General features: G+C 42.4%; 1 protein-coding gene across 1 annotated transcript in view; it reads right to left on the bottom strand.

The window, feature by feature from the left end:
- The window catches only part of Ttc27 (tetratricopeptide repeat domain 27), a 136542-nt gene that overhangs the window by 9294 nt on the left and 110898 nt on the right, over positions 1-16350 (bottom strand). The window contains exon 16 of the mRNA XM_029531208.1: positions 14819-14984. Coding sequence (XP_029387068.1) covers positions 14819-14984 — 166 coding nt within the window. The remainder of the gene's footprint in view (positions 1-14818; positions 14985-16350) is intronic.

The raw sequence follows: 16350 nt of genomic DNA, 5'->3' as shown, positions 1-16350 counted from the left end.
AATATAAAATAAAAAGAGGAAACAAAATTCCCATTTGTCCTTGGGCCAAATACAAGCCTACTTGTCAAACTGCCAGTATTTTGAGGGAAGTATGAGCTAATTGGGAGCAAACCAGGACACCTGAAAAGAGCGTGCACACAAGGCACACTGATCCTGTGAGGAAGAGAGTTAAGGCTCAGGCTCATCTACCTCACCAAGGTAGGAGAGACTGAAGAATGAGTGAGAACCCCCGGGGAGCCTTCCTCAGAGGAAGAAGGGTAGTTAGGGAAAAGTTTGGTGTACTCTCACAGAAAAAGAAAGTGAGGGGCTGAGAAAGGGGCTAGAGAGCAGCTGGTGAAGGAAGAAGCAGACATTCCCAAACCACATGAGGACAGCATCCAAAAAGAACCAGCTATCAGCAGCGCTCAGTGGGGTCAGCAGCCCGGCATCTGTAGACCCATTCACACACCCAGTCGGCTGCCCCTCTCGGGAGAGCAGAGTTCCCAAGGCCTCAGGAGGACACCTCTTACCAGGAGCTGGCCATAAGGGCAGGGAAGGGCTGACAAAAGAAGGGAAGTAGGGTTTTGTTTTTATTTTTGTGGCTACATCACTTACATATACTTTTAAAGTAAAGCTAACTTTCAGGACTAGGACAAGAGGGAAATGTGTCCAGTGATACCTTTCTGTTTGTACCATGATACATTAAAGGAATAAGTTACTCCCTGGATATTATAGAGAGAGGTCTACTTGTCTTTTTCTCTGAAACTAAGAGTTCTTCAGTCTGTGAACACTCTTCATGGGTCTGGACACCCTTCTGGACCTAATGCAAGTCTGAACCTTCCCCCTGATCATATACATGCCCATATACACAATGTTTATATTGGTATTTAATTTTATAACCTCCTAAAGCCTAACAATAGGCCTTCTTTAGACATTCCAATTTGTTCTTCATGGCCTGGGGTTTGAGTGTTGTCTATCAATATTACATACGACTAAATGCATGTGTCTTACTCTATTTTAAAATAAGTGCACATGTGTGCTCTGGGTAGCAAGTGTGTATGCCTGTGTGTGCTTGTGTGTGTGTGTGTGTGTGTGTGTGTGTGTGTGTGTGTGTGTGTGTGTGTGCGCGCGCGCACATGCGCGCGCATGTGTGTCTATATGTCTGCTGTGGGATCAAAGGAATGAACTACTCAGGTTGTCAGCCTTGCTGGTTGGCAGGCACCTCCACCTATTGAGCCATCTTGCTGGCCCTACCTGTCTCTCTTTGAAAACATTTGTTATCTTTCTATTAACTCCAATTTTCCCAGGGCTAGAGACTGCACTCAGGGTCTCACAGGAGCTATAAATGCACAATTTCTGCTGACCAATACCTTCCTCCTATTCTTAGAATCTCTCTGCTGTCCCTAGGCATCCAAACCTCTGACAGTGTCAACTCAAGGAAAACCCTGAGCATGACTAGTTGAAGGTTCTCTGGCTTCCCTCACGGTACCTCTGTTCATGCACCTTCAACTCACACCAGTTCCCAGTAGCTACTGGTCTGTTCTGAGAATTCCTTGGTGCACATCTCTCCCAGGCAGGCCTGCAACCGTTTTCTCCATGAAAGCAAGTATAAAACTGTGGCAAGCAAACAGCTTCCCCAAATCATGTCTGTCCTGGGCTCAGAATCTGACTGTTCTTGGCGAAAGGGGTCTTTGTAGATGTAACTGACTTAAGAGGAGGTCATAGCAGACCAAGGAGGTCCCTAAGTTGAGCAGCTAGGGCTGGAGGTCAGTCTACTGATAGGCATGGCTGAGTTTACAGCCTCGATATCACAGGAGGAGAAAGGTCCAGGACCACTAGAAACTAGACTTCCAAAATCTTTAGGAACACAAATTAACTCCTTGATTTTGGATTTCTGGACTCCAGAGCTGAACAAAGAGAATAAACTTCTACACAAGACACCAAATTTGTGGACATCTGTTACACCAGCCCAGGAGACCTAAACAACAACTCTAAGGAGAACCATGACAGTGTGGAAAATCTTCAAATAAGCTCTTTGCAGGCACTGGCCAGGCCTGGCTTTAGTGCAGGAAGCAACGAAACATGTCACCCTCACCAACTGTCCTTCCTATGGCTGGTGGTCCCATACTTCACTCACTGTTCAGGGGTGCTTCCCATGTTGCAAATATGCAAATCTGTTGATCTTGCATGATTTCATGATTATGTGTATCTCCTCCACCCCAGGCTCAAACAAGTATCTATCACATTTTCCCATAAGGCTTTGACAGTTTTACCTCTCTGAGGATGATGATGCGACAATGATAACAACTACTCTTAAAAGCACTTGAACACACCAGGCCACACCCATTGCAAGTACTAACTCATTTAAACCTCATAGCAGGAAGTTGCTTTGTCATCCCTATCTTAGGAAGCAGAGGCATGCCCAAGGTCGCACATCTAGTGACTTACTGTGGTGGGAGCCACACTCAGGCTAATCCCCAAGTGCACACTCACATATAATATCATTCTGCTTAGAATTCCAGTTTAACATTCTGTCTATCCAAACTTATCCTGGTTTATAGATTGATTTAGAGCTTATGTTTTGCAGCTTAATGGTTGGCCAAGTACTTTGTACATACTGAATAGAACTATTCTTATCCCACAGAAAATGTGTCATTCTCGGGTACTAAATTCTCATGCTTAGTCGAATCTGTTTGTGAATTCCACTTTCCATTTCCTTCATTCCTATAGCAGATGTTAACTCTTTATATCATAAAGATATTATTAGCTTTCTGCCTTTCTTATTTGTAACTAATATTTGTCACATGTTTGTTTTTTTGTTTTTTTTTTAAATATGGTCATAAAGATTCCTTACAGTTTTCCTTTACTGCCTCAGGGTTCAAGAACTTTAGTAAGAACTCTCTTCTTTTCCTAATTTTTCTAGAAGACTAAAGCATTTGGCATATATTTAGTCCATTTGGAGTTCATTTGGTACATCATTAAGCAATCTAAATATTTGAAGCGTGGATGCTTTAAAAAATCAAATGGCAATGATGTTGCTTATTGTGATAAATATGGGACAGAGAAATAAAATGGAATTATTTAAATCAGTCAAAATCACATTCTAGCTTTTCTCCAAGATGGCACTAAAGTGAAGATGGGTGTTCCTGCCCTCCCGTGGCTACGGCCAAAGCTAAAGCTCAAAGCCAAGGAGGCAGTACTGAAAGGCGCCCACCCCCAGCTCAAGACGCTGAGGCTCTTGACGGAGCTCACATACCTTCTCCAGAGTACTCCAAGGACAAACAAGGTTGATCACTGTGGCACCATCCTGTTTCCCCTGACCACTGAGTCAGCCATGAAGAGAAAGAACACAGTGCACACGTGGGATGAACAGAAATGCAGAATGTGGTGTGTGCATAGGATGGAACCGTCCAGCCTTAAGACTGGAAATGAGAAGGAAATGATGACAGTCAGTAACCACCTTCGGTGAGTTGTGAGGACACTGTCACAAAGAGGACAGGTCCTGAAAGCAGTCAGAGTCAGCAGCATAAACAGGACAGCTGGGCTGGGGTGTGTGTGTGTGTGTGTGTGTGTGTGTGTGTGTGTGTGTGTGTGTGTCTATTTCATAGACTGGGATCTCCATTTCCACAAGATAATGAAAGGTTTCCCAAGGTGGGAATTGAACAACATGGCCAAAGCACCTCATACCACTCTACACCTAAAAAACCGCCTGAGATGGTAAATGTGTGTTTTTACTACAATAAAAAATTAGAAAAAGACACTTTTCCAAGCAGAGGCAATGAATTCATGATAAGAGAGCAGAATTGGAGAAGCAGCGGGGCCGGGAGGGCGTACACATGGGGCGAGGGGGGGATGGCATTGTGAGACAGGGCAGGGCGGGGCAGGGGTAAGAGCAAATGGCACACATGTATAATTATTTCATATGCTATCCAAAATTTAAAACAAAAACAAAAAAACCTTTATAAGAAAAAAGATTTTGTAACATTGTTTTTTTAACAAAGATAGAAAAGCACAAAAGAAAAAACGTAATGTGTTATATTTCATTCAGAGGCAGGCAGATCTCTGGGAGTTTGAGGCCAGCCTGATATACATACTTAGTTCCAAGGAACGGCAGGACTGCATACAGAGACCATGTTTCCTCTTTCCAATGCTGTAGATCCTATCAAGTTGACATAAACAACTACCAGGAAAGCAGGATATTGTAAGTATTTAAGGCATAATTAACTTTGTATTATTACTTTGCTGAATTCAGTTAGTTCTAACAGCTTTTATGTAATCTTTATGACATTCTGTATGCAAGATCTTACAATTGGCAAGTATATCCTTTGACTTTATCCCTTTCTATGGATTCAGTTACTTGCTTTCCTTGTCTAATTGTGCCGACAACAACCCCAACTGGCTGTTATGAGAAAGCAGGGTGGGCATCTGACCTTTGGAAGCAGCGTCTAGCTTTTCACCACCGAGAACACTGGTCACTGTGGTTTCTCCCATGTGCCTTTGCTAAATTGATGTGGTTTCCTTCTGGTTCTGGTTTGTTGGACATTTTTACTAGGAAACAGCCTTGTATTTCATTAAAATGCCTTTTCTAAGAACACACATGATTTGAACTCACTGATAAGTGGATATTAGCCCAGAACCTCAGAACATCCAAGATACAATTTGCAAAACACATGAAACTCAAGAAGAAGGAAGACCAATGTGTGGATACTTCCATCCTTCTTAGAAGGGGAAACAAAATACCCATGGAAGGAGTTATAGAGACAAAGTTTGGAGCTGAGACTGAAGGAATGACCATTCAGAAACTGCCCCACCTGGGGATCCATCCCATAAACTACCACCAAACCCAGACACTATTGCAGATGCCAACAAGAGCTTGCTGACAGGAGACTGATATAGCTGTCTCCTGAGAGGCTCTACCAGTGACTGACAAATACAAAAATGGATGCTTACAGTCATCCATTAGATGGATCATAGGGTCCCCAATGAAGGAGCTACATCAATATGAACTAACCAGTACCTCCAGAGCTCCTTGGAACTAAACCACCAATCAAAGAAAACACATGGTGGGACTTGTGGCTCCAGCTGCATATGTAGCAGAGGATGGCCTAGTCGGCCATCAATGGGAGGAGAGGCCCTTGGTCCTGTGAAGGTTCTATGCCCCAGTATAGGGGAATGCCTGGGCCAGGAAGCAGGAGTGGGTAGGTTGGGGAGCAGGGGGAGGGGGGAGAGGATAGGGGAAACTAGGAAAGGGGATAACATTTGAAATGTAAATAAAGAAAATATCTAATTAAAAAAGAAGCTTTTTCTACAGCAATCAGGATGACTTTGTACATATTTGATCCTCATTCTACTAACATATGACATCAATTTCCATATGCTAAGTTTACTCAATTCACATTTCAGGGTTAAGTCTCTCTTGGCAGTGGTAATAGGATGCAAAAGTGGCTTGACAATATTTTATTAAGGACAATATTTGTACATAACTGTTCAGAAGGCATTTAGGTCTGAAGGTTTTCCCTATGTCTAGCTTTGATATCAAGATTAGACTGCCCTTATAAAAGCTCCGTTTGTGTGTGGATGTCTAGATGTTTGACGGTGTTCAGCAGTGAAGGCACTAGGTTCCAGGCTCTCCAGTGTAGGATGACATCTGGTCACTGCTGATTCTGTGTGAATACTAGTTACAGATGTAATCACCTTTCTCCTTTTTGGGACCTACTCTTCATAGACTCCTTCATCCTCACCTGTCGGCAAACAGTGGCCCCAGTACTCTCTTACATCTGGTTTACTTCTACAGCTGCTAACAGTGCTCCCATTTCCCTTCCTTCCTTAGTTCATTCATTTAAAGTTTTGTCACTGTTGCTGTTATCATTAAAATAAACTACATTTCTATTCTCTGTTTTACTCTACTTTTCTAATATTCATTGTTTTCCTGGTTCTGCTAGTTTTGGTTTTATTTGCTTATTCGTTTCTCTTTATCTAGTAGTTTCTTAAGGTATAAGACATCTCCACCCTGCCCTGTCTGTCTCACAATGCCGTTCCTGGCCTCCCCAGCCCCCCACCATGTGCACCCCACCCCCACCCCAATGCTTCTCCATTAGGCACGTGACTCGGGAAGCAGAGGCAGGTGGATTTCTGTGAGCTCAGGCTAGACCAGTCTACATAGTAAGTTCCGGGACAGTCCTGAATACACAGACAGACCGTCTTCAAAGGGCAAACAAAAAGATCAGCTGCTGACCTGAAGTCTTTGCCGTGTTTTAAAATGAATGTCCAGCTAGCCATAAATGTCCAACTTACTGGGACTTCGAAGTGTCTCCTAAGACCTACTTTCTGATTTTCCCTTTAATCTACTGTCTTACTAAGTGTTCTACTGCTATGAAGAGCTGCCATGAGGACAGCAACTCTTATAAAGGACAGCAATTAACTGGGGCTCGATTCAAGTTTTTCAGAGGTTTGCTCAATTCTTAACATGGTGGGGAGCATGGCAGCATGCAGGCAGACATGGTGCTGGAGAGGTGGCTGAGAGTTCTACATGCAGATCCACAGGCAACAGGGGTGGGGGTGGGGTGGGAGGAGAGGGGGGAGGGTGAGGGGGGAAAAGAGAGAAGTAAAGCATGGAGGGAGGGAGGGAGAGAGGGAGGGAGGGAGGGGTGTGGCTTGAGCTTGAAATGTACAAAGCCACACCTCCTAATCCTTTCCAGTGGTGGCATTCCCTAGTGATCAAGCAATCAAATCTTCAGGTGTTCTCATTCAAACCACCACAGCTGCTGAGTATTTAAGAACATATTCTTTACTTTTCATAATTCTGTAAATTTTTGGTTTTACTTCTGTTTTTGCGTTTTTTTTTTCCCCTTTTCGGTTGTTGTTTGTTTTGTTTTGCTTCTATTTCAACCTGTGACGTTCAGAAAAGATACTTTATAAAATATTCCTTTCAAATCTATTGAGACTAATTTGAGAGTTAACCTCATCTAGAAAGTGCACTTAAGGAAAACACGGAAGCCATAGTTTTAGTTTTACAGAGTACTACAGGCATCTGTATAAAATTCAGTAATGTGAAAACGCTTGCTTCTGTAACTCCACAGGTGCCTCTTTCTAATGTTTATGGCAACAGACAGTCTTTAGATACTGTGTGCCTCATATGTAAACCAAATTCTTTAAACGAATTAATTACAAACTGTACAGAAAACCAACTGTGATGAAGCAGGTAGAAAACAAAGAGCAGTGTTACAAACTTATTACAGCAATGTTTATGCACTATGTCTAGTGTGACATGTATCCCTTCATCCCGGCTGAGTCTGTATCTACATCCCGGCTGAGTCTGTATCTAGTACACTTTGATTTCATCCAAATACTCAACACCCCTGTCAGAACCTTCTGAAAGGTAGGCTTGTAGTGACAAATCCCTGGAGGTTTAAAACCTTAGAATGTCTTAATTTGCCCCTCACCTCTTTGTTAAGTTGTGTTAAATGGCCTGGGCTGGCCTCACACTGTGACCCTGCGCCCTCAGCCTCTCTGTACTTGGACTACACAGGCACACTCTGCTGTTCCCAGCTGCTTGGTTTTGCAGATGCGGGCTTCTTGGCTGGCAGATGGGCGTGGTGGGGCTTGTGTTGTTTGGTTTTGTGTTTTATGCTCAGCATCTATGTCCCCCCTCTATCCCAGACCACGCTTGCGGAATGTACCAAGTGCAGATGACTATGAGCACCACACTGATCCTGGAAGAGAGAAGGCCTCACAACGTAACAGACAGGCAGTTCTAACATAAACAAAGGCTGGACAGTCTTGGCAAAGAGCATTTCCATCTTCTCCCCTAACACACTAACCTTGAAGTCCTCAGCCAACTCTCATCACAATCTTGGCCTGCTGAAGAGTTCAGCCCTCTGAATCCTGGAGGTCTTCGGAGCAGGAAGGAATAGGACTACCTTGGGGTCCTGGTACAAAAACTTCTAGATGGGCTTCAGGCCAGAAATGAAGCAACTTCCCACCTCCATTGTTTGCCTAACTCTGCTCTACTTGGAGTTCTCCAAGTAAGATGCTGTTTTCTGGACTGATAACCTAGCTCTTGGATTCCCCAAAGCCTCATTAGGAAGAGAAGACAGAAGGTGAACATTTTCCTTTGTCTTCCTTCTTGATAACAACAAAAACAAAACAAAAAGCTCTAAGGGCTTGGGATAGAGTGGTGCTAGGAAGATGGCTCAGTGAGTAATGTGCTTGCTTGAAATGTGAAGCCCTCAGTTTGAATCTGCAGCACCCTCGTACCAGGAGCACTGGTGTGCGGCTATAATCCCAAAACTAGGGAGGCAGAGGCAGGAGGATGGCGGGGCTCGCTGGCTGTCTATGCTTGCCAGGTGCACAGGTTCCAACTCAGTGAGAGACCCTGCCTATGAAAATAGGGTGATGAGCCACTTAAGAAGACAACTAACATGGGACCACTGGCCTCCACAGGTGAATGTATGCATACATCTGCATGTGTATACACACGTATACACACACACACACACACACACACACACACACACACACACGTGCGCGCGCCAGATTTCCAGCCCTGGCTTTCCTGCCTTCTACTGCCTGCCAGCTAAAACACATCGACTTTATTAGCTTGCCTTGCTGAGCTTCAGGTTCCTCCAGTAAAACAGAGATAGCATCTATTTTCCAAAGCTGTAATTTATACAAAGTGGGTCTGTTTCCTCTCTCTTTCTCTCAGGTAATACTCAATCATCATTTATTCTCAGACTTTAATTTGGTTGGCAACCTGCCCTGCTGCCCATCAATAGCACCTTTTCATGACTCCAAAGAAAATATCTACCAGAAATCTACACAAAGAATACCACCGACACACAGCTACACAGGATAGTTTCATGATACTCGAGAAAATCGACAGTGAGCTGTGGTGACAGAAGTCTCAAAGTTGTTTCTTAGTTGGGGGAAGGGCGGTGGCTCAACTGACTAAAATGGAACATAAATAGGACTCTACAGTGACAAAAATGGAAGTCGGATTCTATTAGGATATTTAACAGTCAAAATGTATAAAGCTAAAAAAACTCTATGTTTTATTACTAGTAACTTATACTTCAACTAAGAAAATTTTATTAGAAACAATTCACTTGCATATTAATCTGAGGAGGAAACGGACGTCACATAAATCTTCTCTCAGACACTAAGGCGCACTCCCACTGACTCTATCCTTCAATTCCCGCTAACCAGATCCACTTTCTGGGCCCCATGCACTAGTCTGCTCGTTGAAGAACCTTTCATGTTCACTCCAAGTACCGTGTGCTCTATAAAGATAATCTGTGGCAAGTGGCAAGAACATACTAAGCGCTCAGTATGTGTTACTCCCTCAAAACAAGTAAGACATTAATATATAAAACTGAAATTCCTTTTCCAAATGATTGCCAACGTACCACGAATAAGACTAAAGCCAAGAAACGAGGAAGAACTGTGGCTCACAGAGCACCCAGGGAAGCAGCCGCTGCACAAGGGTGTGTGCGCCCGGCTGCTCGCTGTTCACTGGGAAAGAAGCCTGGAAACTCAATAAAGACTAATTATGAACACAAAAATCAGGTTCAATGACCGCTAAGTAAGGGTATATATGTAAACACAGATGTTATAAAGTACAGATGCTAGAAAAGTAGTGTCATTACAGAATGATGTTCCTAAGTTTCACCAATCTATACGTCACTCAAAAAAAAAGGGTCGAAGAAAACACCAATTTATACAACTAATACACCTTTTACAAATACTAGGAGAAAAAAAACAGGGTAATCTATCTCTAGTTTATATCATTGTCTATTTTAAAATAAATATAAACGTATACACTTTATTTACTCACTATGGAAAAATTAAATCACTATAATTCATATCTTTGAAAAGATCTAAGGGTTAGGAGCACGAAAGGACACTGGAAGAAGAGACACTGGCTGCTGTCATGTATGCTGACAGTGTGTCATGAAGCCACACAGCCAAAGCCTATTGCTACTCACAAGGACTCAGTGCCAGTGATAACTCAGGCACTGCACAGTGATCCTGCCACGGCTGCAGAAACTCACCAGAGCATTAGAATTGTATGATATTTCTACAGAGAGCCGTTCCTTCACAGGGCTTCCCCAAGATGCTAAGAGAGCCACGGTTTTCCTAAATCATCTCTACATCTGAATGTCTGAGAGTCTCCAAGGTGCTAATGAGGGCAGCCTGGCCAGCAAGTTCTGGTTATCGAGAAATGACATTCTCAGTGTGCTATAACAGTACGCATTATCAGAAATGACTATCTCCCCAGCAGGTTCAAATGTGCAGATCAAGCAAACACATCTCACATCTGACACCTGCAGAGCACACTATGTTCTCAACATGCTTCATGCATGCTTCACAGAACTGCTTTGTCTCCAGTGCAATTACTGGGACTGCAGGACGGCAGTCTTAAAAACCCAAAGGCTACCTTTGGTTGCTCAAAAGCAACATTCAACTTTGAATGAAACTAATTTAAAGTTTTTAAAATATTAATACTCATGGGCTGGAGAGATGGCTTAGTGATTGAGAGCACTGGTTGCTCTTCCAGAGGACTCAAGCTCAATTCTCAGAAGCCACACAGAGGCTAACAGCTATCTGAAACTCCAGTTCCAGGGAATCTAATACCCTCTTCTAGCCTACATGGGTAGTGCATACATGTACACAGACATACATGCAGGCAAAATACCATACAAATAAAATACATTTTAAAATATTCATGCTTAGATAAAATGTCACTGTATGATAGAAAGATTGTTTTACACTCTAATATTGAGAGACAGGAATAATGAAAGAAGAATTTAAAATGTTAACTGCCCATGAATGTAAATAAAGTATAATAATTTTATCTAGCTAACAATTAAATTTTCACAGACGTTCACATAAGACAATGTGCTAAGTAAGACACATGTAGGATTAGAAAACTGTAAACAGAAACCAATACAATTCAGCTATGGTTCAAACTTTTGCATGAAGCCAGGCCTTTAATCCCAACACTCGGGAGGCTGGTTCAAGGCTAGCCTCGTCTACATAGTGAATTACAGGTCAGCCAGAGCTATGTAGAGAGACCCTGTCCCCAACCCCCACTCCACCCCACCCCATGAAAAGAAAGAATTATTTGATTAGAGCAGTGAGAAGTTATTAATATGACCACTAAAGCATGTTTCAAAAATCCACTTAAGATAAAAGCTGGAGATGTGGCTCAATGGCTAAGTTCTTGCCTGGCACCTGCAAGGCCCTGGCTTTGTCCTCGGCACCACAGGATAAGAGTCGGAGCATGTCAACCCCATTAAAAAATGGGGTACAGAGCTAAACAAAGAATTCTCAACTGAGGAATACCAAATGGCGGAGAAACACCTGAAAAAATGTTTAACATCCTTAGTCATCAGGGAAACGCAAATCAAAACTACCCTGAGATTTCATCTCATTCCAGTCAGAATGGCTAAGATTAAAAATTCAGGTAACAGCAGATGCTGGTGAGGATGTGGAGAAAGAGGAACACTCCTCCATTGCTGGTGGGATTGCAAGCTTGTACAACCACTCTGGAAATCAGTCTGGTGGTTCCTCAGAAAATTGGACATAGTACTACCGGAGGACCCAACAATACCTCTTCTGGGCATATACCAACTGGTAATAAGGACACATGCTCCACTATGTTCATAGCAGCCTTATTTATAATAACCAGAAGCTGGAAAGAACCCAGATGTCCCTCAATAGAGGAATGGATACAGAAACTGTGGTACATTTACACAATGGAGTACTACTCAGCTATTAAAAACAATGAATTTATGAAATACTTGGGCAAATGGATGTACCTTAGTGAGGTAACCCAATCACAAAAGAAGTCACTAGATATGCACTCACTGATAAGTGGATATTGGCCCAGAAACTTAGAATACCCAAGATANAATTTGCAAAACACAAGAAAACCAAGAAGGAAGACCATCATGTGGATACTTCATTCCTCCTTAGAATAAGGAACAAAATACCCATGAAAGGATATGGGTACAGAGACAAAATTTAGAGCTAAGATGAAAGGATGGACTATCCAGAGACTACCCCATCCGGGAATCCATCCCATCATCAGCCACCAAACCTAGATACTAATGCACATGCCAGCAAGATTCTGCTGAAGGGACCCTGACATAGCGGCCTCTTGTGAGGCTATGCCAGTGCCTGGCAAACACAGAAGTGGATGCTCACGGTAAGTTATTGGATGGAACACAGGGCCCCCAATGGAGGAGCTAGAGAAAGTACCCAAGGAGCTGAAGGGGGCTGCAACTCTGTAGGTGGAACAACAATATGAACTAACCAGTACCCCCTGAGCTCGTGTCTCTAGCTGCATATGTAGCAGAAGATGGCCTAGTTGGCCATCATTGGGAAGAGAGGCCCCTTGGTCTTGCAAACTTTATATGACCCAGCACAGGGGAATACCAGGGACAAGAAGTGGGAGTGGGTGGGTAGGGGAGCAGGGGTGGGGTGGGGGGGTATAGGGAACTTTCGGGATACCATTTGAAATGTAAATAAAGAAAATATCTAATAAAAAAAAAAGAGAGCATGTCAATTTGTGCTGGGACAGTTATGGTTAGGATTTTTGTTCTTTTTCTGAAACATGCTTAAAGATACCCCTAAAATATGCTTTTTGGGTCCTTTTACTGCTATTTGAGAAAGGTTCCTGAAATATATCTAAGTAACTGTTTTTTATAATTCCAGGGATTTTGATTTGATATAGCACATGCCTAATAAACTCAAGAGTTTTAGCTTTAGAATCCAGTAATTACTCTCAAGAGTACTTTTGTCAAAGCCTAGCACTGTGACTCTCGCTTCCTCTCACCCATACACTCACGATCATGACAGCACTGTCTACACATCAATTACAAGCTGTTTTTTCCTATGGGAGAAGGGGGCTCCAGCACTGGTGACAGGGTAGGAAAGAAATGCAAACATGCAATCCCATTCAGCTACTACACTCGCAAGAGACAGGAATCATCCAGACAGAACCTGTTCCTTTCTGAACAACAGTTCTGCATTTTCTTGCCTTTTTATGAAATACTTATATCTGTTTTAGCATTACTGGTAGACCACAGGCAATGAAAATCAGCATTACCATAGTGACCCCATTACTCTTTATGACATAAAAGAAATGCCTTTTCAAAATAATCTTTAGAAAGCTATTTTATCTAAACCATCAGTTCCTTTAAAATTAGGAAAGTGACAGGCAATGGAGACACGTATACACATACATATTCCAGTGTCACATATATCCTATGACAGCACAAATGTATGCCTCACAGCTGTGGTGAGAATTACTAGATGAGCTAATACATGCGAAGTACGAGAATAGTATCTAACACAGCGAGCTTTCAGTAATTGTGAGTCATTACTTTACCACTGACCTGCCCTATGTTCCTTAGAAAGCAGGGAAGGGTGAGTGGCAGAGAAAACAGAGAAGGTTGCCACTGTTTGTGCTTACATACCACCCACCACACAAGTCCAGCTCCTAATCTATTACAAGAGAAGGCTGTAGACTTAGATTCCCTTCATAGTGTATCCTACAGATCCTGGCATTTCATGTTAAGTGTCTTGGTGCCATCACACACAGTATGATGTCAAGCATGAATGGATGATTTTCCTGGATCCTCAAAGCCGAGCCAGAGAGCCAATGACACTCGTCCTTTGTGGAAAGGTGGATTACTGAGGGTGGAGGGACAGACTTAGAAGAGCAATCCCACTCACACCAGAAAGAACGTGGATGAATGACAAATTAGAAGCAAATAATAGCAGAAAAGTGGTATCAGACTGACTTAATTTAAATGCCTTGCATTTAAAACAATCTCTATACTCTAAAATGCAATCCCTTCTTTCTACAATAGACAACTTCTATAAAGAAAAGATGGTGGAGGAAGAGAAAGAGAAGAACCAACAGAAAGTTAGTACCTCTCTTCAATGTGAGTAGTTTTACTTGAAATTATAGATTTTTTTCCCAGTGAACCCAAGCCTTAACCTGGGTTAACTTGGCCAGTGACACGGCTGTGCTTTCAAGACACGTTTATGAGCCAAACACAGGGCATTAACACAGGACTGTGATAAGCTCTATTTAGAACTGAGGTATTTATGTCATGAGATTGGCAAGGCATTATCATACATTGATGTGACATCTGTGTGTGCTCTATATTGCCTTTATAATTTCTAATTGATCGTTTTAAATCGTATATGTTGATTGATTGTTACAAGACCTAAAGAGTTAAGTAGTTTTCCAGACTTCTCACTTCATAATCCATAAACCCTTGAGTATTTTCTCTTTGTACACCGTGTTCTATTATAATTCAGCCCTAAAGGTCTTGTTTATTTAATTCTGTTAAACAGCAAACACAGTGGGCGCAAATCTCCAATACTTTCCTTAAGAATAACTTAATCTAACCAAAACAACTACCTCTTTAAGTGTTGTAAACAACCCTCAGAAAGCATAGAGCAAACACTACATGAATACATACAGAATTTACTCCCACTATTACAAACCACAGAGGGCATGGCGTTACCCAGAGTATTAAGTACTGCGAAGGACTTTCTATTTCATTTCTGCACACTGACAGCATGCATGTAAATCATAAGTCAGAGTGGCATACCTGAACTACAGCAATACTGTGTGTGATGGCACCAAGATACTTAACAGGGAAATGCCAGGATCTGTAGGTAACTGCAAATGACTAACTAAAGAACAAAAATGCTGTTTGCGTATACCACATGTGTATCACAGTAAAGAAAACAACTTACATCACACAACAGTGGCTTAGCACAAAACCCCAGCTAAAATAAGAAAACGTAATTCTCCTACCTGAATATCTTTGTATTTTTCTCGGAGGTCCAGGAGCCGGTGGTAAGCTTTGATGGCTTCCCCGAACTCCCCAACATCGGTGCTGGTGAGAATGTAGTTTTCCCAGATTTGCCAGTGTTCGTAGTTGCACTTGAGGGCTTCTTGTAATGTTCTAAAAGCTTTGACTCTGGGGAAGGTCAAATTTCATAGAAATGAACAACCAAGTCTTTTCAGTTAAGACAAATCATAGCTAAGCACATATGAACATGAATATGAATAGTTACTTGTTACTTTGGTTTGTATACACTTGGCCTAGGGAGTGACATTATTAGAAGGTATGGCCTTGTTGGAGTAGGTGTATCTCTGTGGGTGTGGGCTTTAAGACCCTCATCCTAGCTGCCTGGAAGTCAGTCTTCCACTAGCAGCCTTCAGATGAAGATGTAGAACTCTCAGCTTTGCCTGCACCATGCCTGCCTGGATGTTGCCATGCTCCTGCTTTGATGATAATGGATTGAACCTCTGATCATGTAAGCCAGCCCCAATTAAATGTTGTCCTTTATAAGAGCTGTCTTGGTCAAGTTGTCTGTTCACAGAAGTAAAACCCTAACTAAGGCACTATTCCTCCATCTTGTATTAATACATCACTTGGGAAATCAGATGCCCACATATCACAAAACCACCAAGGTTCCCCATACAGTTCAATCATGAACTGAGGGATACATAGTACTCTATGGAAACATGTCTTCCTGATTTATTTATTACTAACAAAAACATCGTTAACAGGGCATCAACCTCAGTATTGCCCCAAGAAACAGTCGATCCAAGTTCCAGACTCCATCCTAGAGCAAACTACTGAGTAAGGCTGCAATCCCTCGGCACAAACAGTGGGAAGCAGGGCAGTGGTCAGAGCAAACAAAACAAAAATCTCCTCACACTCTAAATAAGTCTACAAAACAAATTCTACAACTTGGGGTTTGGGGAACCCATACAAAGATAGGACAGTGAACAAAATTATCCAACAGGACATAAAATTATTAAATTTAAGGTCAGTTTTTTGAGTATTTTTGTTTGTTATTTTATGTGTATGGGTGGTTCGGCCTATCTATGTCTATGCGCCATGAACACATTTGAGGCTTGCGGAGGCCAATAGAAGGGATGAGTTCTCCTGAAACTGGAGTTACAGATGGCTGTGGGCTGCCATGTGAGCACTAGAAATTGAATCCAGGTCCTCTGAAAGAGCAGCCAGTGCATTTTTAACCACTGAGCCATCAGCCATCTCTCCAGACCCTAAGCTACTGTTGAATAATCTATCAAAAATAGGAGCCCATCAGAGGAGAGCAAGAGGTGTTAGGTAAGCAGAGTGGGGGATGTGTGCAAAAGGGCAAACATGACATTAAAGCACAAAGGCAGATACCTGGACAGACAGAGAGGGAAGGGCTAAGTGGAGGGAGGACACACAAAAACTAATTTTGTTTGAAAGTTTCATAATGAAACCTTATTCTTTGTATGCTATTTAAGAAGAAGAAGAGGAGGAGGAGGAGGAGGAGGAGGAG

This window comes from Mus pahari, chromosome 18 (assembly GCF_900095145.1).
Source record: "Mus pahari chromosome 18, PAHARI_EIJ_v1.1, whole genome shotgun sequence".
Classification (NCBI taxonomy): Eukaryota; Metazoa; Chordata; class Mammalia; order Rodentia; family Muridae; genus Mus; species Mus pahari.
Note: the sequence above shows the minus strand (reverse complement) of the source record. Positions and strands in the feature narration are given on the sequence as shown.